This window comes from Trichomycterus rosablanca, chromosome 11 (assembly GCF_030014385.1).
Source record: "Trichomycterus rosablanca isolate fTriRos1 chromosome 11, fTriRos1.hap1, whole genome shotgun sequence".
Lineage (NCBI taxonomy): Eukaryota > Metazoa > Chordata > Actinopteri > Siluriformes > Trichomycteridae > Trichomycterus > Trichomycterus rosablanca.
The window spans coordinates 1,506,432-1,528,156 of record NC_085998.1 but is presented as its reverse complement, the minus strand read 5'-3'; the positions used below and the strand labels follow the sequence as shown (position 1 = coordinate 1,528,156).

General features: G+C 40.9%; 3 protein-coding genes across 3 annotated transcripts; 2 read left to right on the top strand and 1 right to left on the bottom strand.

The window, feature by feature from the left end:
• The first annotated feature begins 2 nt into the window (after window positions 1-2).
• Window positions 3-1,932, top strand: LOC134323152 (uncharacterized). Its single transcript, XM_063004583.1, has 2 exons — window positions 3-818; window positions 1,471-1,932. Exons 1-2 carry the CDS (start codon window positions 267-269, stop codon window positions 1,792-1,794), a joined length of 876 nt encoding a protein of 291 aa, XP_062860653.1. The 5' UTR covers window positions 3-266; the 3' UTR covers window positions 1,795-1,932.
• Window positions 1,933-8,410: 6,478 nt separating this feature from the next.
• Window positions 8,411-10,339, bottom strand: LOC134323151 (uncharacterized). Its single transcript, XM_063004581.1, has 2 exons — window positions 9,524-10,339; window positions 8,411-8,871 (listed from the first exon to the last, which is right to left on the bottom strand). The coding sequence occupies exons 1-2, from the start codon at window positions 10,073-10,075 to the stop codon at window positions 8,548-8,550; spliced, it is 876 nt and encodes a 291-aa protein (XP_062860651.1). The 5' UTR covers window positions 10,076-10,339; the 3' UTR covers window positions 8,411-8,547.
• A 470-nt stretch (window positions 10,340-10,809) lies between these two features.
• On the top strand, window positions 10,810-21,083 carry LOC134323215 (zinc finger protein 345-like). Its single transcript, XM_063004661.1, has 8 exons — window positions 10,810-10,885; window positions 14,375-14,443; window positions 14,541-14,643; window positions 14,870-15,141; window positions 15,217-15,284; window positions 15,385-15,575; window positions 15,676-16,750; window positions 20,291-21,083. Exons 2-8 carry the CDS (start codon window positions 14,423-14,425, stop codon window positions 20,916-20,918), a joined length of 2,358 nt encoding a protein of 785 aa, XP_062860731.1. The 5' UTR covers window positions 10,810-10,885; window positions 14,375-14,422; the 3' UTR covers window positions 20,919-21,083.
• Window positions 21,084-21,725: the final 642 nt, after the last annotated feature.

Below are 21,725 nucleotides of genomic sequence, written 5' to 3'. Positions count from 1 at the left end.
ATTTGGTGAAGTTATACTTTCGCATCGGTTTTACGAATAAAGAAATCCTCAATCTCTTGGCACAACAGCACCGGATTGTTATTAGCATAAGGACGCTGAAACGGATTTGCAGTAAACTGCATTTATTTAGAAGAAAGAACCAGACGGACTTAGAGGAAATCTTCTCTTTTGTTGAAGCGGAACTTGCGGGCAGTGGCAGGCTACAAGGCTATCGGTGGTTACATCTCCGTGCTGTTCGAAGAGGGTTTGTAGTTTCACAGGAGACGATGAGAATGATCATCAAAATGATCGATCCCGAAGGAGTGCAACTCCGGCGCGCTCGGCGTCTGCGCCGTCGCCAGTACTGCAACCGAGGCCCCAACGCTTTATGGCATATGGACTCGTACGATAAACTAAAGCCTTATGGCATTGCTATAAATGGTTGCATTGACGGATTTAGTCGCCATGTCATGTGGATGGAGGCGTACAACACGAATAACGACCCAAAAGTAATTGCGGGTTATTGGATAAGCACAGTAACGCGCATTGGAGGCTGCCCTCAGCGCCTGCGTGCCGATCCAGGTACTGAGAATGGGCATGTGAGGGAAATGCAGATGTTTTTACGCAGAAATCACTCGGACCCTTACGCAGGAGAGAGAAGTTTCATTTATGGATGCAGCACGGCAAACCAACGCATAGAATCGTGGTGGGGCATTCTGCGTAAACAAAGTGGACAGTTCTGGATGGACATTTTCCAGACGCTCAGAGATGATGGACATTTTTCCGGTGACTTCTTGGACAGAAATCTGATACAGTTCTGCTTCCTTAACCTAATTCAGGTAGGCTCTATAGCCACAGGCTACACCTTCTGTATTTATATTCATCAGTTATGTATTGCCAGATTGTTTTCATTAAGCTACCTTCACTACATTTGATCAGAAACAGCTATAGTCTGTAATTAATCTGTCTATTAATCTAAACCATTTATTAATGTAATAGCACCACCAAAAGGTATTATTTTGTTGGCAGACAATTCCAGGCACAAGTCACACTTACAAAAAAGTCCAGCAACATTGCTGTCACATTCAGTTGTACCAGCAAAACACACTACTATGTTAGTGCCACTGCTGTGATGATAATATTCTACCACCAAAATAGCTTTACCAACAAATCAGCTGCGATCTCATCGTACCAGCAGTCTTTTACCACTAATGGTCAAGTTAGGGGTTGGCTGATAAATTGTGGAGCAAGAGACGAGGCACGGTGACTAATTGTAGGTGTGCTTGGTAAACTGGTCATTGAAGCCAGGTATAAGATGTTGACAATATAAAGTTTTGATAATATTTTAATGACGTATATGTTTAACTAAATTTATGACTCAACACAGGCTTTGTAAGCATAAGTGTCCCATATATTGATGGTAAATGTTCTGTGCATATTTTTTGTTGGGACAGTAGTTGAACTAAGTTTTACATATTTATGTTCATGCAGGAGGAACTAGACGAAGTTGTGAGGACATGGAACTCCCATCAAATAAGGTCAAGGCCAGGAATTCCAGGAGGACGCCCAATTTTAATGTACTGTATGCCACAGATTTATGGTGCAGGGGAGGACAAACTCAAATATGTGCTTCCAGAAGAGGTCACTGTTTGCAAAGAGGAATGCACCCCAAAATCCCAGTTCCCCTGTGATGAAACAGTCTTTGAGCTCTGTGCTCTTCTTATTGATGAAAATGGCTGGGATGCTCCTGTTGATGCATACCATGCAGCTGAACTGTACATTCTCTTAAGAAATCAAATACTAGATAATATCTAGAACTGAGCTTCTCAACACCAGCTATGGGGACCCACTGATGAGTGGGTTCTCGGAACTGAAGTTACTTTCTAATAGATTGTGTCTGTAGTTATATTAAAATAAATGATGTGTTTATATGCATGCATCTGACAAAATAAAAATTCAATAATTTCACATATATGGTGTCTATCTATAGACAAGGAACAGGCTAGACAAGTATTACATACACAAACTTTTTAATACTAAAATTCAAGGCAAAAACAGGGTAAATGAGAACAACAAAAATCTCCATACAAAAGTAATATACTAATGCCCTAGAAACTTTTGCCTTTTTCAAGTCCTTTGTTTTTTTATAGTAGTTATTATTAATTTTGCAACTTAATACTGTATCAAACTGAACATACTATACTTTTCAAACAACATGTACAGTGTATCACAAAAGTGAGTACACCCCTCACATTTCTGCAAATATTTTATTATATCTTTTCATGGGACAACACTATAGACATGAAACTTGGATATAACTTAGAGTAGTCAGTGTACAGCTTGTATAGCAGTGTAGATTTACTGTCTTCTGAAAATAACTCAACACACAGCCATTAATGTCTAAATAGCTGGCAACATAAGTGAGTACACCCCACAGTGAACATGTCCAAATTGTGCCCAAATGTGTCGTTGTCCCTCCCTGGTGTAATGTGTCAAGGTCCCAGGTGTAAATGGGGAGCAGGGCTGTTAAATTTGGTGTTTTGGGTACAATTCTCTCATACTGACCACTGGATATTCAACATGGCACCTCATGGCAAAGAACTCTCTGAGGATGTGAGAAATAGAATTGTTGCTCTCCACAAAGATGGCCTGGGCTATAAGAAGATTGCTAACACCCTGAAACTGAGCTACAGCATGGTGGCCAAGGTCATACAGCGGTTTTCCAGGACAGGTTCTACTCGGAACAGGCTTCGCCAGGGTCGACCAAAGAAGTTGAGTCCACGTGTTCGGCGTCATATCCAGAGGTTGGCTTTAAAAAATAGACACATGAGTGCTGCCAGCATTGCTGCAGAGGTTGAAGACGTGGGAGGTCAGCCTGTCAGTGCTCAGACCATACGCCGCACACTGCATCAACTCGGTCTGCATGGTCGTCATCCCAGAAGGAAGCTGACGCACAAGAAAGCCCGCAAACAGTTTGCTGAAGACAAGCAGTCCAAGAACATGGATTACTGGAATGCCCTGTGGTCTGACGAGACCAAGATAAACTTGTTTGGCTCAGATGGTGTCCAGCATGTGTGGCGGCGCCCTGGTGAGAAGTACCAAGACAACTGTATCTTGCCTACAGTCAAGCATGGTGGTGGTAGCATCATGGTCTTGGGCTGCATGAGTGTTGCTGGCACTGGGGAGCTGCAGTTCATTGAGGGAAACATGAATTCCAACATGTACTGTGACATTCTGAAACAGAGCATGATCCCCTCCCTTCGAAAACTGGGCCTCATGGCAGTTTTCCAAAAGGATAACGACCCCAAACACAACCTCCAAGATGACAACTGCCTTGCTGAGGAAGCTGAAGGTAAAGGTGATGGACTAAACCCAATTGAGCACCTGTGGAGCATCCTCAAGTGGAAGGTGGAGGAGTTCAAGGTGTCTAACATCCACCAGCTCCGTGATGTCATCATGGAGGAGTGGAAGAGGATTCCAGTAGCAACCTGTGCAGCTCTGGTGAATTCCATGCCCAGGAGGGTTAAGGCAGTGCTGGATAATAATGGTGGTCACACAAAATATTGAGACTTTGGGCACAATTTGGACATGTTCACTGTGGGGTGTACTCACTTATGTTGCCAGCTATTTAGACATTAATGGCTGTGTGTTGAGTTATTTTCAGAAGACAGTAAATCTACACTGCTATACAAGTTGTACACTGACTACTCTAAGTTATATCCAAGTTTTATTTCTATAGTGTTGTCCCATGAAAAGATATAATCAAATATTTGCAGAAATGTGAGGGGTGTACTCACTTTTGTGATACACTGTATGTATGTAATTATGCAATAACAACATCATCCAACATAAAATGTTTGCATAAAATTACATTTTCTGTTTGTAGGACATGTCAAAAGCTTTTTCTTTGGACCGGGATGTCTTAATTTTAAACATAGTTTGTATTGACGCATATACACACAAGCAATATTATGTGCAGCAAGAATGCAAACATGCATACTTGCTGCACAGAATATCACTTATGTGTATATGCGTCAATACAATCTATGTTTAAAATTAGGACATCCCGGTCCAAAGAAAAAGCTTTTGACATGTTATTACTACACAATGTCCATCACCCAGATGTTGCTCTCCAGAACAGCATTAAATTCAGAGCGGAAGTCAGGAAAATGATCATAGCTCTCAGAGAGATGTATGAGCATCCCACATGTACGTCCAATAGGCCTCCTTGTGAAATTGCTCTGGACAATGAACTCCACCTCAATAACATCCGACACCACTAAATCAGAGCCTGTGCAGAACCTCAAAAATTTTCCAAGCTTGTTTTCATCAAGTTCTCTGATGTATCGTTTTAAGTGTGTGGCAACTTCTGCTTGCTTTGTTGTCATTTCTTTCGGAAACTTTAACATTTTTGCCACTTTTTTTGGTGTCGGCTTCAGGTCACTGTACATTTTGGTCAGTTCCTCATAACTGAGAGTCATCTCTACCCGTGTTATCTCATTCCAGCAGTCAATGACAAACTTTGGTTTTTGCACAAGCTCCTTATGAGATAGCTCTTTAAGAATTTCTGGCAGAGTGGTGGCAGTAACTCTCCTCCTGCATTCATAACTGTTAAGAATTTCCAATAGGTCATCAAAATCAACAGAGGTAAAGTCATCTAGAGCTTGACTTAGCATATCTCGATCTTGGCAGCTCACAAACTGTAGAAAGTGTGCATTCAGATCACTGAACACAGTACCAAATAAGACCTCTTCAATAAATGGTGGCGCCAGCTTGATTGGTAAATATTTGCAATCTTGAAATCCTTTGACAAGAATTCGCCCAGCTGCTGTCCATTTTGCAGCATTGAAATCATGCCTAAGGAAAGGTACTTTTAAGGTTGTTCCAAGGGTACACCGTTCATAGAATTCCACCCAAAAGCAACTGTAGACATCCCTTAGAACACCGGACCCAGTACCGGCTTCCACTGAGCTGTCAGGAAGAAGGCGTCTTACCGTCATTGATGTTTCCATAATCTCAGGGTCAGAAAAAGCCTCTATCATCTCGTTGAAACTGTTTGAATAGTGTAAGACCAAAATCCTAGTAGACAAAGCAGAAGGGTGGCTTAGAGGTAACTCATCAGGCACGTAGATTAAAGTGTCACTGAGAGAGTCATTGTCTCCTGTTTGTTGTGCACCAAAAGAGATCTCAGGATCAGATAAATCTGCAACTATGGCATGTGAACTGACCTCTTCAGAAGCATACTCTGGTTCTACAGACAAAGTGATGGAATCACTGATGACACCAACAATTGTGCTTGCAACATGATCAGTCCTAGCAGGGAGTTGTGTATTCCTTATGGATTGTGTTTCCCCTGTTTGTTCAGAAAAAATGAACATGTCTGGCAAGGAGTCTTCAGATTCACCTATCTGATCTTGCAGATCTCTGTCTGGTGTGGACATAGATCTTAGCCTGTTACTATGTGCCAAAAAATCAGGCTCTTGGAAGGCAACTTGATCAGGGTTGTTACCAGATTCTTCAGTCAGCGCTGGTTTTGGTCGAGTTGCTATGTAGAAGCGCAACACAGAGAGTTTGACAGTGTTTAAAATCATTTCAACAGAGATGTCTTTCAGAAGAGGATTTTGCTTGAAGTCCCAAACTTCAAAGTCAAAGTTGGATTCGGGACCTTTGCTAGATGTGCCATCTGGAAAAAATAAGGCCTTTCCTTCTTTTAGTATCTCATAATAGCCTGCTTGAATGTTAATTGAAACTTTTCTTGTCCCCCCACCTTGTTTTGCTCTGACCTGTTTTGTGACTTCATTGTCATTGTGAACCCATCCAATTTCAATAATGCGTGTTGATTGTCTTGCTCGACCCCTTGTCTTTTTTGAGGTTTGTGGTTCCTCTTCACCTTTATCTTTTTCCTTTCTGAGTTTAAGTTTCTCCCTTAGCTTTTCAAAAAGACCTAACTTTCGTTTTGCAGAGGGCGTCTGGTGCCTACAAAAATTAAACAGAGCAATCCTGTCTCCATATGACGGGAGGTAATTGGCCAGTTCTGCATCTTCCATTAGCATGATGACATCTCTGTCAATCTGTAAAAAAGTTAAGAAAAATGTGTGTTAAAAATTGTGACTAATAAGAATTATTCATTAATTCATTGTCTGTTTCACCACCACTTTATTCACCCCAGACAGGTATCCAGTCCATATCAGGGCAGACCTTTAAAAAATACCTTAAAGACTGGATTGTGAGTGTAAAGAGTTTTAATATTGTCTGCAAAGAAGGATCACATAGACAGAGTCTCACACAGAGGCTCTGTGAATGCGATAACAACTGATAAAATAGATGTCTTTTGATACTGATGTTTTTGGACATCATATAATGCAGTTGACGCACTTGTTATCATACATGTACACCATGTACACATCCAGTAATATTGTATTGTAGCAGTATTCTTGGAATATGACTACTGGCAAAAATGTCCTAAGCATTCGTACAATTTAGTAGTAATTGATTGTGTATTAATACTTCTAGTGTAAATTAATATTTTTCTGACACACAAACACACACTCAGGCAATTTTAGCAGCTTCATTAGGCCTGATTGCATGTCTTTGGACTCCCGAAAAAACCCCTACATGGACTTCAGGGAGAACATATAAACTCCATACAAGGACCCTGTTAGGGTGCATATTTCTGTCAGACCTAACATAGCCAATCATTTAATCATTTAGGATGCTTCTAGGTTACATATGACGTAAATCCTGTTATCCAAAGCAACCCATAGATATTCAGATAGAAATTAAATAACCATATATTGCAATGACAGTGCAAGAGAGTAATGACACAGAATGGAGTCTGAATGTAATTTCCAACACATATACAGTGGATATAAAAAGTATACAAACCAAGTAGATCAGACCAAGATAATTATAACCCTTAATATTATAAACAAAGCACTACCTTTTGCTCTTCCATCAAATGAATTGCATCTTCCGAGACACCTCTATCCCTCAGGAAGGTTAATAAATCTGATAGTTTCTCTGCCATTGGTAACTGCAGAATAAAATACAAATACATGATGACAAAGGCTACAAGAAACCTCACAAAATCTCGGATTAATAAAACCACTGACGAGCGTTTTTAAAGGGGACTATAAATCAGCACGAACAAGGTTTTTAGTGTAGCCTAAAATACTAAAACAACATAGTTTAAAAAAGTTTAGTTGGGTCGTTGTTTTAGTACGAGCGACGTTAAGCTTTGTTTACGTTTACGTTACTTTCTCTCTTTCTTTCTCTCTCTCTCTCTCTCTCTCTCTCTCTCTCTCTCTCTCTATCTCCGTGACAATTTAAGCGGACAATAGTTACGGCGTATAGGGTGACGTTTCTCTCAGATAAACGTGTGTGGCTTAATTACAGCCTCGCATTAAGTTCATTACAGTAGACCAACTCCCATTATAAACTTACGATTTTGCCTGTGTTATGCATTAGGTCCAAAATATGACGCTAATAGTACGCTAACCATGTAAGAATGATCAGGCTACCTGGGCATTGCATTAACCGGCTATAACATTAATAGAGCATTAAAAAGTACCAGTTTAAGAACGTACCTCTTGACATGGTAATTACAGCAGTCCTCGTCACAACTCGTAGGTGAAACCTAGGATGCGTGCTTGCATTCGCGCTTCTATGAACTGACAAGCCTAGACGGCTGCACATTCTTTGGCCATATTATTTCGACTTTAATCTCGCAGTTATTACGACTTTAATCTCGCAATCATTATGACTTTAATGTCGTAATTATTACGACTTTAATCTCGCAATCATTACGACTTTAATCTCGCAATCATTATGACTTTAATGTCGTAATTATTACGACTTTAATCTCGCAATCATTACGACTTTAATCTCGCAATCATTACGACTTTAATGTCATGACAATTTAAGCGGACAATAGCTACGGCGTATAGGGTGACGTTTCACTCAGATAAACGTGTGTGGCTTAATTACAGCCTCGCATTAAATTCATTACAGTAGACCAACTCCGATTATAAACTTACGATTTTGCCTGTTATGCATTAGGTCCAAAATATGACGCTAATAGTACGCTAACCATTGTTAATGCATTGCATTAACCGGCTATAACATTAATAGAGCATTAAAAAGTACCAGTTTAAGAACGTACCTCTTGACTGATGGTAATTACAGCAGTCCTCGTCACAACTCGTAGGTGAAACCTAGGATGCGTGCTTGCATTCTCGCTATTCTGAACTGACAAGCCTACGACGTACTACGACCTACTCTTTGGCCATATTATTTCGACTTTAATCTCAGAATAATATCGACTTTAATCTCAGAATAATATCGACTTTAATCTCAGAACAAATTAAAAAAAAAAAATTTCCTTAGTGGCCCTAATACGCCGTGACACCATATATGTGAAATTATTGAATTTTTATTTTGTCAGATGCATGCATATAAACACATCATTTATTTTAATATAACTACAGACACAATCTATTAGAAAGTAACTTCAGTTCCGAGAACCCACTCATCAGTGGGTCCCCATAGCTGGTGTTGAGAAGCTCAGTTCTAGATATTATCTAGTATTTGATTTCTTAAGAGAATGTACAGTTCAGCTGCATGGTATGCATCAACAGGAGCATCCCAGCCATTTTCATCAATAAGAAGAGCACAGAGCTCAAAGACTGTTTCATCACAGGGGAACTGGGATTTTGGGGTGCATTCCTCTTTGCAAACAGTGACCTCTTCTGGAAGCACATATTTGAGTTTGTCCTCCCCTGCACCATAAATCTGTGGCATACAGTACATTAAAATTGGGCGTCCTCCTGGAATTCCTGGCCTTGACCTTATTTGATGGGAGTTCCATGTCCTCACAACTTCGTCTAGTTCCTCCTGCATGAACACAAATATGTAAAACTTAGTTCAACTACTGTCCCAACAAAAAATATGCACAGAACATTTACCATCAATATATGGGACACTTATGCTTACAAAGCCTGTGTTGAGTCATAAATTTAGTTAAACATATACGTCATTAAAATATTATCAAAACTTTATATTGTCAACATCTTATACCTGGCTTCAATGACCAGTTTACCAAGCACACCTACAATTAGTCACCGTGCCTCGTCTCTTGCTCCACAATTTATCAGCCAACCCCTAACTTGACCATTAGTGGTAAAAGACTGCTGGTACGATGAGATCGCAGCTGATTTGTTGGTAAAGCTATTTTGGTGGTAGAATATTATCATCACAGCAGTGGCACTAACATAGTAGTGTGTTTTGCTGGTACAACTGAATGTGACAGCAATGTTGCTGGACTTTTTTGTAAGTGTGACTTGTGCCTGGAATTGTCTGCCAACAAAATAATACCTTTTGGTGGTGCTATTACATTAATAAATGGTTTAGATTAATAGACAGATTAATTACAGACTATAGCTGTTTCTGATCAAATGTAGTGAAGGTAGCTTAATGAAAACAATCTGGCAATACATAACTGATGAATATAAATACAGAAGGTGTAGCCTGTGGCTATAGAGCCTACCTGAATTAGGTTAAGGAAGCAGAACTGTATCAGATTTCTGTCCAAGAAGTCACCGGAAAAATGTCCATCATCTCTGAGCGTCTGGAAAATGTCCATCCAGAACTGTCCACTTTGTTTACGCAGAATGCCCCACCACGATTCTATGCGTTGGTTTGCCGTGCTGCATCCATAAATGAAACTTCTCTCTCCTGCGTAAGGGTCCGAGTGATTTCTGCGTAAAAACATCTGCATTTCCCTCACATGCCCATTCTCAGTACCTGGATCGGCACGCAGGCGCTGAGGGCAGCCTCCAATGCGCGTTACTGTGCTTATCCAATAACCCGCAATTACTTTTGGGTCGTTATTCGTGTTGTACGCCTCCATCCACATGACATGGCGACTAAATCCGTCAATGCAACCATTTATAGCAATGCCATAAGGCTTTAGTTTATCGTACGAGTCCATATGCCATAAAGCGTTGGGGCCTCGGTTGCAGTACTGGCGACGGCGCAGACGCCGAGCGCGCCGGAGTTGCACTCCTTCGGGATCGATCATTTTGATGATCATTCTCATCGTCTCCTGTGAAACTACAAACCCTCTTCGAACAGCACGGAGATGTAACCACCGATAGCCTTGTAGCCTGCCACTGCCCGCAAGTTCCGCTTCAACAAAAGAGAAGATTTCCTCTAAGTCCGTCTGGTTCTTTCTTCTAAATAAATGCAGTTTACTGCAAATCCGTTTCAGCGTCCTTATGCTAATAACAATCCGGTGCTGTTGTGCCAAGAGATTGAGGATTTCTTTATTCGTAAAACCGATGCGAAAGTATAACTTCACCAAATCATGAACATCACTCATTTTAACACGAGGCGGCTGCTATGGCCATATTATTTCGACTTTAATCTCAGAATAATATCGACTTTAATCTCAGAATAATATCGACTTTAATCTCAGAATAATGTCGACTTTAATCTCAGAATAATGTCGACTTTAATCTCAGAATAATATCGACTTTAATCTCAGAATAATATCGACTTTAATCTCAGAACAAATAAAAAAAAATTTTTTCTTTAGTGGCCCTAATACGCCGTAGGCTTTTTGTAGATCTTCTGGATTTTATTTCTAGTTTGTGTATTCACCAGGATTAATAAATGAGAAGGTTTATCCACACTGCACTCCAGTAGATGGTGGTAAAGATCCACCTGCTTAGTGGTGAGAAGAAGAAGAAGATCAGCTGCCGAGCTGTATGATGGAGTAAATACACAGTAGATTTACAGTGTAGTCTTACATATAGAATCACTGCTGGATCTGATGGAGTTACAATAGAAATGGTTTCTCTTGGTGAATTAGAAAAACTTTAACTCTGTTCTGCTATAAACACTCAGGGTGAGTTCCACTAAAGCTTTATAATACATCATAATAATAATAATGTATATAGTGCACTATATAGTGTATAAAATAATTTATATAGTGTACTACATAGTCTATAACATAATGTATATAGTGCACTACATAGTGTATATGATAATGAATATAGTGTACTACATAGTGTATGATATAATGTAAATAGTGCACTGCATAGTCTATTACATAATGTATATAGTGCACTATATAGTGTATAAAATAATGTATATAGTGCACTACATAGTCTATTACATAATGTATATAGTGCACTATATAGTGTATAAAATAATGTATATAGTGCACTACATAGTCTATTACATAATGTATATAGTGTACTACATAGTGTATAAAATAATGTAAATAGTGCACTATATAGTGTATAAAATAATGTATATAGTGTACTACATAGTCTATTACATAATGTAAATAGTGCACTATATAGTGTATAAAATAATGTATATAGTGTACTACATAGTCTATTACATAATGTATATAGTGCACTATATAGTGTATAAAATAATGTATATAGTGTACTACATAGTGTATAAAATAATGTATATAGTGCACTATATAGTGTATAAAATAATGTATATAGTGCACTATATAGTGTATTACATAATGTATATAGTGCACTATATAGTGTATAAAATAATGTATATAGTGTACTACATAGTCTATTACATAATGTATATAGTGCACTATATAGTGTATAAAATAATGTATATAGTGTACTACATAGTGTATAAAATAATGTATATAGTGCACTATATAGTGTATAAAATAATGTATATAGTGTACTACATAGTGTATAAAATAATGTATATAGTGTACTACATAGTGTATAAAATAATGTATATAGTGCACTATATAGTGTATAAAATAATGTATATAGTGCACTATATAGTGTATAAAATAATGTATATAGTGTACTACATAGTCTATTACATAATGTATATAGTGCACTATATAGTGTATAAAATAATGTACATAGTGTACTACATAGTGTATAAAATAATGTATATAGTGTACTACATAGTGTATAAAATAATGTATATAGTGCACTATATAGTGTATAAAATAATGTATATAGTGCACTATATAGTGTATAAAATAATGTATATAGTGTACTACATAGTGTATAAAATAATGTATATAGTGTACTACATAGTGTATAAAATAATGTATATAGTGCACTATATAGTGTATAAAATAATGTATATAGTGTACTACATAGTGTATAAAATAATGTATATAGTGCACTATATAGTGTATAAAATAATGTATATAGTGTACTACATAGTGTATAAAATAATGTATATAGTGTACTACATAGTGTATAAAATAATGTATATAGTGCACTATATAGTATATAAAATAATGTATATAGTGTACTACATAGTGTATAAAATAATATATATAGTGTACTACATAGTGTATAAAATAATGTATATAGTGCACTATATAGTGTATAAAATAATGTATATAGTGTACTACATCGTGTATGATATAATGTAAATAGTGCACTGCATAGTCTATAACATAATGTATATAGAGCACTATATAGTGTATGAGATTATGTAAATTGTACTACATAGTGTATAAGATAATATACAGTGTATCACAAAAGTGAGTACACCCTTCACATTTCTGCAAATATTTTATTATATCTTTTCATGGGACAACACTATAGAACTAAAACTTGGAGTAGTCAGTGTACAACTTGTATAGCAGTGTAGATTTACTGTCTTCTGAAAATAACTCAACACACAGCCATTAATGTCTAAATGGCTGGCAACATAAGTGAGTACACCCCACAGTGAACATGTCCAAATTGTGCCCAAAGTGTCAATATTTTGTGTGACCACCATTATTATCCAGCACTGCCTTAACCCTTCTGGGCATGGAATTCACCAGAGCTGCACAGGTTGCTACTGGAATCCTCTTCCACTCCTCCATGATGACATCACGGAGCTGGTGGATGTTAGACACCTTGAACTCCTCCACCTTCCACTTGAGGATGCGCCACAGGTGCTCAATTGGGTTTAGTCCATCACCTTTACCTTCAGCTTCCTCAGCAAGGCAGTTGTCATCTTGGAGGTTGTGTTTGGGGTCGTTATCCTGTTGGAAAACTGCCATGAGGCCCAGTTTTCGAAGGGAGGGGATCATGCTCTGTTTCAGAATGTCACAGTACATGTTGGAATTCATGTTTCCCTCAATGAACTGCAGCTCCCCAGTGCCAGCAACACTCATGCAGCCCAAGACCATGATGCTACCACCACCATGCTTGACTGTAGGCAAGATACAGTTGTCTTGGTACTTCTCACCAGGGCGCCGCCACACATGCTGGACACCATCTGAGCCAAACAAGTTTATCTTGGTCTCGTCAGACCACAGGGCATTCCAGTAATCCATGTTCTTGGACTGCTTGTCTTCAGCAAACTGTTTGCGGGCTTTCTTGTGCGTCAGCTTCCTTCTGGGATGACGACCATGCAGACCGAGTTGATGCAGTGTGCGGCGTATGGTCTGAGCACTGACAGGCTGACCTCCCACGTCTTCAACCTCTGCAGCAATGCTGGCAGCACTCATGTGTCTATTTTTTAAAGCCAACCTCTGGATATGACGCTGAACACGTGGACTCAACTTCTTTGGTCGACCCTGGCGAAGCCTGTTCCGAGTAGAACCTGTCCTGGAAAACCGCTGTATGACCTTGGCCACCATGCTGTAGCTCAGTTTCAGGGTGTTAGCAATCTTCTTATAGCCCAGGCCATCTTTGTGGAGAGCAACAATTCTATTTCTCACATCCTCAGAGAGTTCTTTGCCATGAGGTGCCATGTTGAATATCCAGTGGCCAGTATGAGAGAATTGTACCCAAAACACCAAATTTAACAGCCCTGCTCCCCATTTACACCTGGGACCTTGACACATGACACCAGGGAGGGACAACGACACATTTGGGCACAATTTGGACATGTTCACTGTGGGGTGTACTCACTTATGTTGCAGCTATTTAGACATTAATGGCTGTGTGTTGAGTTATTTTCAGAAGACAGTAAATCTACACTGCTATACAAGCTGTACACTGACTACTCTAAGTTATATCCAAGTTTCATGTCTATAGTGTTGTCCCATGAAAAGATATAATGAAATATTTGCAGAAATGTGAGGGGTGTACTCACTTTTTTGATACACTGTATATATAATGCATCACATAGTGTGTGAGATAATGTATATAGTGCACTACATAGATAATGTATAGCTTGTAAATCGGTCTAAGCAACTGGACCCAACCTTGGCAACCTGGCAGTGGTGGATTTTGGTGGAACCTCTGATTATTAGTCCAGTACCTTAACCACTAGGCTATGACAGTCCTACCCCTCTTTGGACCTTCTGCTGGATCAGTTATCACATATATTATTAATATTGTTTTATAATGTATCTGGTGTAATCTGAGTTATTGTGCACCTCTCACAGAGACAGATTGGATGTGTGTGGAGAAACAGGAGAACCCTGATCCAAACCATGGAGTCGTGCTCATCTAAGGTGCACCGCTCACCTTCCTTATTATGTAGACAGTGTGTGTTATAACAGAGATACAGATCGTTTTATCTGTGACTTCCTAACTGTGTGTATATATTAGGAGGAGGAGAAGGTGCAGTGGAACAGCTACGCCCATGAAAGTCTCAACGAAATCAAAGTTCCTGAAATGGAAGAGGAGAAAGCTGAAGATGATGAGAACCTCTGTAAGACATCAGGCTTCATTTGATTCTACAATCCTGACTGGAGATTTAATCTTACAGCAGCAGTATTTTTCAGAAACTGTATTTAAATGTAAACTAAATAATTCATAATAATCAGTTTTAGTGGTTGTAACTATATTGTTTTGTAACAGTATGTGGTTAATATAACAGGGTGGTGCACGTCTCACCATGGAGGTACATTATGTTCGTTCCTTTTCTCTCCCTCCAGACTGTGAGGAGTGCAAATCCTTCTTCTTCAACAAGTGTGAGCTTCACGGTCCAGCTCTCTTCATCCCTGATACCTCTGTACCCACTGTGGTTCCAGACCGAGCCAGACAGACTCTTCCACCCGGTCTAGAGGTTCAGCGGTCTGGTATTCCTGGTGCAGGTCTGGGGGTGTTTAATAAGGGGGAGACCGTTCCAGTGGGTGCACACTTCGGACCCTACCAGGGAGAAGCGGTGGATAAAGAGGAAGCCGTGAGCAGTGGGTACTCCTGGGTGGTGAGTGAGTTTCCATCATCAAGTTTATACAGCAAATATCTTGATATGTTCTGAAGTAACAAACCGGTCCTGCAGATATACAGGAGTGGTCGGGGTGAGGAGTACATAGACGCCAAGAGTGAGATGCATGCCAACTGGATGAGGTGAGGAACACACTGATGGAACCATCTGGCTGTTGGGTCTATGTGTACACACTCACCAGCTGATCTCACCTTTATTTCACCCTGGTTTCACCTCTCTCAGGTACGTGAACTGTGCTCGTAACGATGATGAGCAGAATCTGACGGCGTTTCAGTATCGAGGAGGGATTTACTTCCGCTGCTGTCGACCGATTAACCCGGGACAGGAGCTTCTGATGTGGTACGAGGAGAAGTACGCCAAAGACCTGGGCATCACATTCGACTACATTCAGAAGAAAAGATGCTCAGAAAATGGTAATGAGATGATCAAACTTTGTGGTTCTATTATTTATATATGCACTATCGACTAATATACATTCATTTGATGTTGTTTGTGTTTCTTTTTCTGCTGCAGAAACCAGCGGTGCCACATTGGAAGTCTTCTCCTGCTCCTTGTGTCCACTCTCCTATAATGCCCAAATTTACCTCCATCGGCACATCAGAAGATCCCACCATGATGAGTCCGTCCAACTGCTGAGACCTGAAAAGGGCGGTCACGTGACCCTGAGGACCACAGAGAGCTCCAGCCATCGGCAGAAGTCATCTGATCTCCCCCAGACTGAAACCTCCTACGAAACAAACCAGAAATCAGACAGTAAAAGACACCAGCGCATTCACACACCATCCAGAACGTATCAGTGCTCGGAGTGTGGAAAGAGCTTCAAAGCATGTGGCAATCTGAAGATCCACCAGCGCATTCACTCCGGAGAGAAGCCGTATCACTGCTCGGTGTGCAGGAAGGATTTCACCATGCTGAGCGACCTCCAGCGGCACCAGCGCATTCACACGGGAGAGAAGCCGTACCAGTGCTCGCAGTGCGAGAAGAGGTTCAATCGACACAGCAGTCTCCAGCGACACCAGCGCGTTCACACGGGAGAGAAGCCGCATCAGTGCGCGCAGTGCGGGAAGAGGTTCGCGGAGTGCGGCGCTCTCGTTATACACCAGCGCGTTCACACGGGGGAAAAGCCGTACTGCTGCTCGCAGTGTGGGAAGAGTTTCACTCAGCACAGCGCTCTCCAGCGACACCGGGTCATTCACACCGGAGAGAGGCCGTATCAGTGCTCGCAGTGTGGGAGGAGGTTCACCCAGCAGTGTGATCTCCAGCGACACCAGCGCATTCACACAGGAGAGGAGCCGTATCAGTGCTCGCAGTGTGAGAGGAGGTTCACTCATAAGCACCTTCTCCAGGTACACCAGCGCTACCACACAGGAGAGAAGCCGTATCACTGCTCAGAGTGCGACAGGAGCTTCACTCTCTACAGCACCTTCCACCGACACCAGCTCGTACACCGAGGGGAGAAACCGTACCGCTGCTCCGAGTGTGGGAAGAGTTTTACCCAGCAGGGGACGTTTCAATCTCACCAGCGTGTTCACACCGGATTAAAGCCGTATTACTGCTCCGAGTGCGGACAGGGTTTCTCTTATTCAAAGTCATTTAATTTACACAAGTGTCTTAAAAACTAGTCCCTACAGCTTAACGTGGTTTAAGCACTAAACTTCTCTTCATTATTACTGCTCATAAGTTCCTCCACTAATCTTATTCCTCACTCGCTGTTTTACTACAGTAAGTCACGCTAAGTTTTGTGCACCGCCGTCACACTTCATGGGAAATAATCATGTGAATGCGCCGGTGCTGAAGGGAATACGATATTCCAACATCGAGCATCTCCACCATTAAGAAGCGTCAGGAAACAATAAAGAAGTAAAACTAAAGTGCAGCTTTTATTGTATTTTTATTGATGTGTAACTGTTAGTAATTGTATTTCAGTGTGTTTATATTATATTTGTGTTATTTTCAGTGTTTAAGTGTCAAAAACAACCTCATTATTTTACATGAGACTAAAATATCTGCAGCTCCACGGGACCATGGACACATTAACAGGTTTCACAAACATCCTTATGGGGAAAAATCAACACCACTCCCAGAACTGACTGACGTCCAGTTTCAAGGTACGGCTGTATTACTTTTTTTTTAACCTCTGTATCTATTTCTGGATCATTCAGTTTGTTAGGCTCCCAGCAAGTGGTTGCTGGATAAGTAGTCAAAACTATTAGAGGTTAACTTTTAGAATCATAGTTGAATTTGGTTAACTGGTTGATATTGTGCCTAGATCCAGGTAAAAGTATTTTTGTCATTATTTTAAAAAAGCTCTTTGTGTTTATTTGGGACTTTGTCTAATATTAAAAGTAGTTTGATGATCTGAAACGTAAAAGTGTGACACATATTGTATGTAAAACTCTGGCAAACTGTAGGAACTAAACAACTTCTGGTAATGTAGTTGGTGTCCAATCAAAGTTAGGTAGATGTTTTGCCCTATAGTTCCACAGCTGTGGTCCTCAGAGATTCTTTGGCCATTTGAACCATTCTGCTCACTGTGTGTGTAGTCCATGTAGGCGTACACTATATGGATGAAAGTACTGTGACACCCCTTTTAATTACTGGATTCACATGTTTCAGCTGCAACAGTTTCTAACAGGTTTAACAGATCAGTGTTATAAAGGAAATGATAAGCTTCCAACTTTGCAGCAGCAGTTTTGAGAAGCTCTTTCCTGTTCCAGCATGACTGTGCACAAAGCAAGCTCTACCTCAACCCCAATCAACAGCTCTGGGATAAACCGGAACCAACAACAGTGCCCAGCCATATAAATAGTCATTATTCGACTAAATGGGCACAAATTTCCAAAGACAGACATTAATGTCTTGTAAGAAGCTTCTCAGAAGAGCGGCTGTTGTTCTAGCTAAAAAGCTCACATAGGAAACATAGTCTTTCAATACCATTTGTTTTTTAAACCGGATGTCAAACAAGCTCACAGTTAGATGTCCAAGTACTTTTGGCCATATAGTGTACATCCTCTTACAGGCAGATTCTTAAGAGACTACTGTTCCATCTTCATCTTAATGGTTTAATGAAAAATCAGGGCTGTAGAAGAGAGTTGGACCACCAAAAAAGACTTAGACGGTTCACTACGACATCTATCCAGGTTCTCACAAACTCTCCAAGTGCTTTCTACACCCCTGATAGAAACACATGAGGAGAAGATGAGGTGATGAGATGATCCACTCTTTCTGGTGTAGATGAAGCAGACAGGTTTCTTCACACTACAGTCCAGTGGATGGCAGTGATGCACGTTTCAGTGGGTGATCAACCTTCTGAATTTAAAGAAGAAGAAAAGAGGAAGTGGAGCTGCAGTTGAGTGTGGTCCAGCTGATCCTCTTAGCAATGGAAATGTTACCAATCACAGCTGGATCTGATGGAGAAACAATAGAAGATGGTTCTTCTCGGTGAATTTGAGGAGCCCTCACTCTGTTCTGCTTTAAACACACAAGGTAGGTTGTACTGAAGCTTGTAGTGGAGCTCACAGCATCTGATTTGGTTCATCAGGTTAGTATCTAGCCAAAGCTCTGAATTCTTGCATGTTATTTCTTTTTAATTAAAGATACATGAGCTACATACATTTTGCTTGGAGTGGTTACAAGATAAAGATCAGGCTGTACAACCATGTCATGAGACTGTCATGTTAACATTTGTAAGCTCTAAATATATTCTAGAACTGATGAGTATGGTAAGTGGTGCACTGGGTGTACACTAATACTCCTAAATGTTGAACATGTACACAATAACCATGGTATTAATCATTAATGACCTAGTATGATTGGCTTTTTTCGGTTTCCACACATTCTCTACTGGGGTGAGGACTGCAGGCAGTATGCAAATCCCTTTCAGTCTTTCTTTGAGGTTCATTGTTTTTAAACATTTCAATCATTTTCTCACACATTTGTGGACAAACTGGATCCTCTGATCATCTTTACTCATCAGAGACTCTCAGCCTTTCCTGGATGCTGCTTTTGTACCAAACCATGATCACAATCACCTGTTTAACATCACATCATTATTTAGTGTTTTAACCTCATTACTAGCTCTACATTTCAAGTCAAATCAACTTTATTTATATAGCGCTTTTTAGAATAGACATTGTCTCAAAGCAACTTTACAAAATCCAGGACCAACAGATACAAAAACCCCTGTTGAGCAAGCCGAGGGCGACTGTGGCAAGGAAAAACTCCCTGAAAATTACAGGAAGAAACCTTGAGAGGAACCAGACTCAGCAGGACCCATCCTTCTTGGGTGGCCTGGAGGAAACTTTAAATAAATAGGACAAACATTTGTTTGTCTTCATGGTGCAAACCTATTGGGTCACCAGTTCATTATCGGAACACATCTCACCCTGTGGAGGATTTGAAGGAAAACATCCACAATGTCTCAGATGGATTTTTCTCTTGGTCTGACTTCATCTATTGCTCCCTTCTCAGAGAACTCAGTGGGCCAGTGAGGGGGAAGATCTGATTTAAAGAAGTGAAGAGACACCATGGAGTCGTGCTCACCAGCGGTACTCAGTTCTCTTCTTTATATTTAAAACAAACCTCAGCATCTCTTCTTACAGCATCTCTCATTAATCATGTAGAAATATGAATGATTATTGATTGGCTGCTGTGTGTGTTTGTGTATGGACATTAGGAGGAAGAGAAGGTGCAGTTGAACAGCTACACTCATGGAACCCCCCACAATGACATTAAGGAGGAAGAAGCTGAAGATGATGAGAACCTCTGTAAGACGACAGGCTTCGTTAGATTCTGTTACTCTAAGACTTGTTAACTTTAGTCACTAAAACATTGTTTTCTTTACAGCTTCAGAAGGAACCGACACCGTGTTGCAGGTCTTCTCTTGTTCCTTGTGTTCACTTTCTTATACGGCTGAACTTTATCTCCAGAGGCACATCAGGAGATGCCACCATGAGGAGTATACGAGACTGGAACAAGCAGGAGAAATGAATCATGAGACTCTGGTGCCCACGAGAAGCTCCAGCAGTCTGGAATCACTCTCAGCTTCTTTCACCACTGAAACCTCTCATAAAGAAATGAAGAAGGAAATCCAGTGTTCGTATTGTGGGAAAAGGTTTACTCAACGGAGTGATCTCCAAAAGCACCAGCGCATTCACACGGGAGAGAAGCCGTACCACTGCACGGAGTGCGGGAAGAGTTTCAATCGCCAGAGTACTCTCAAGAGACACCAGCTCACTCACACGGGGGAAAAGCCGCATCAGTGCTCGGAGTGTGAGATGAGCTTTACTCACCAGAGTAATCTTCAGCGACACCAGCGCGTTCACACAGGAGAGAGACCATACCAGTGCTCTCGGTGTGGGAAGAGTTTTTCACAACAGAATGCACTGCAAGAACACCAGGGCATTCACACCAGAGAGACGCTCTACCTCTGTTCGGAGTGCGGGAGGAGCTTTACTCACCAGAGCGCTCTGCTTCGGCATCAGCGCATTCACACTGGAGAGAAGCCGCATCAGTGCTCGCAGTGTGGGAAGAGTTTTAATCGGCAGAGTCATCTCAAAGAGCACCGGCGCGTTCACACAGGAGAGAAACCCTATACCTGCTTACAGTGTGGAGAAAGCTTCAGTCGGCAGAGTGCTCTAGCCAGGCACAAGCGCATTCACACAGGAGAAAAGCTGTACGACTGCTTACTGTGTGGAAAACGTTTTAATCAGCAGAGTACTCTCCAGCGACACCAGCTCATTCACAGAAGACAGTAGACGTATCACTGATTACAGGCTGGGAGAGCTTTACTCACTAGGGTCATCTCCAGTCCCACCAGCGCATTCACTCAGAAAATCTAGCAGTGTTGCCGGTGTGGATGGAGTTTATTTAAAGTCATTACACAATACACACTTGTTTCTACTCTCACTGTCCATTTTATCAGCTCCACTTACCATATAGAAGCACTTTGTAGTTCTACAATTACTGACTGTAGTCCATCTGTTTCAGGACCCCCACAGAGCAGGTATTATTTAGGTGGTGGATGATTCTCAGCACTGCAGTGACACTGACATGGTGGTGGTGTGTTAGTGTGTGTTGTGCTGGTATGAGTGGATCACACACAGCAAACACCGTGTCCACTCACTGTCCACTCTATTAGACACTCCTACCTAGTCGGTCCACCTTGTAGATGTAAAGTCAGAGACGATCGCTCATCTATTGCTGCTGTTTGAGTCGCTCATCTTCTAGACCTTCATCAGTGGTCACAGGACGCTGCCCACGGGGCACTGTTGGCTGGGAGTTTTTGGTTGGTGAACTATTCTCAGTCCAGCAGTGACAGTGAGGTGTTTAAAAACTCCAGCAGCGCTGCTGTGTCTGATCCACTCATACCAGCACAACACACACTAACACACCAGCACCATGTCAGTGTCACTGCAGTGTCCACCACCTAAATAATACCTGCTCTGTGGTGGTCCTGTGGGGGGTCCTGACCATTGAAGAACAGCTGTACTACAGTCAGTAATTGTAGAACTACAAAGTGCTTCTATATGGTATTTATCTATATATTTAAATATATATGTTTT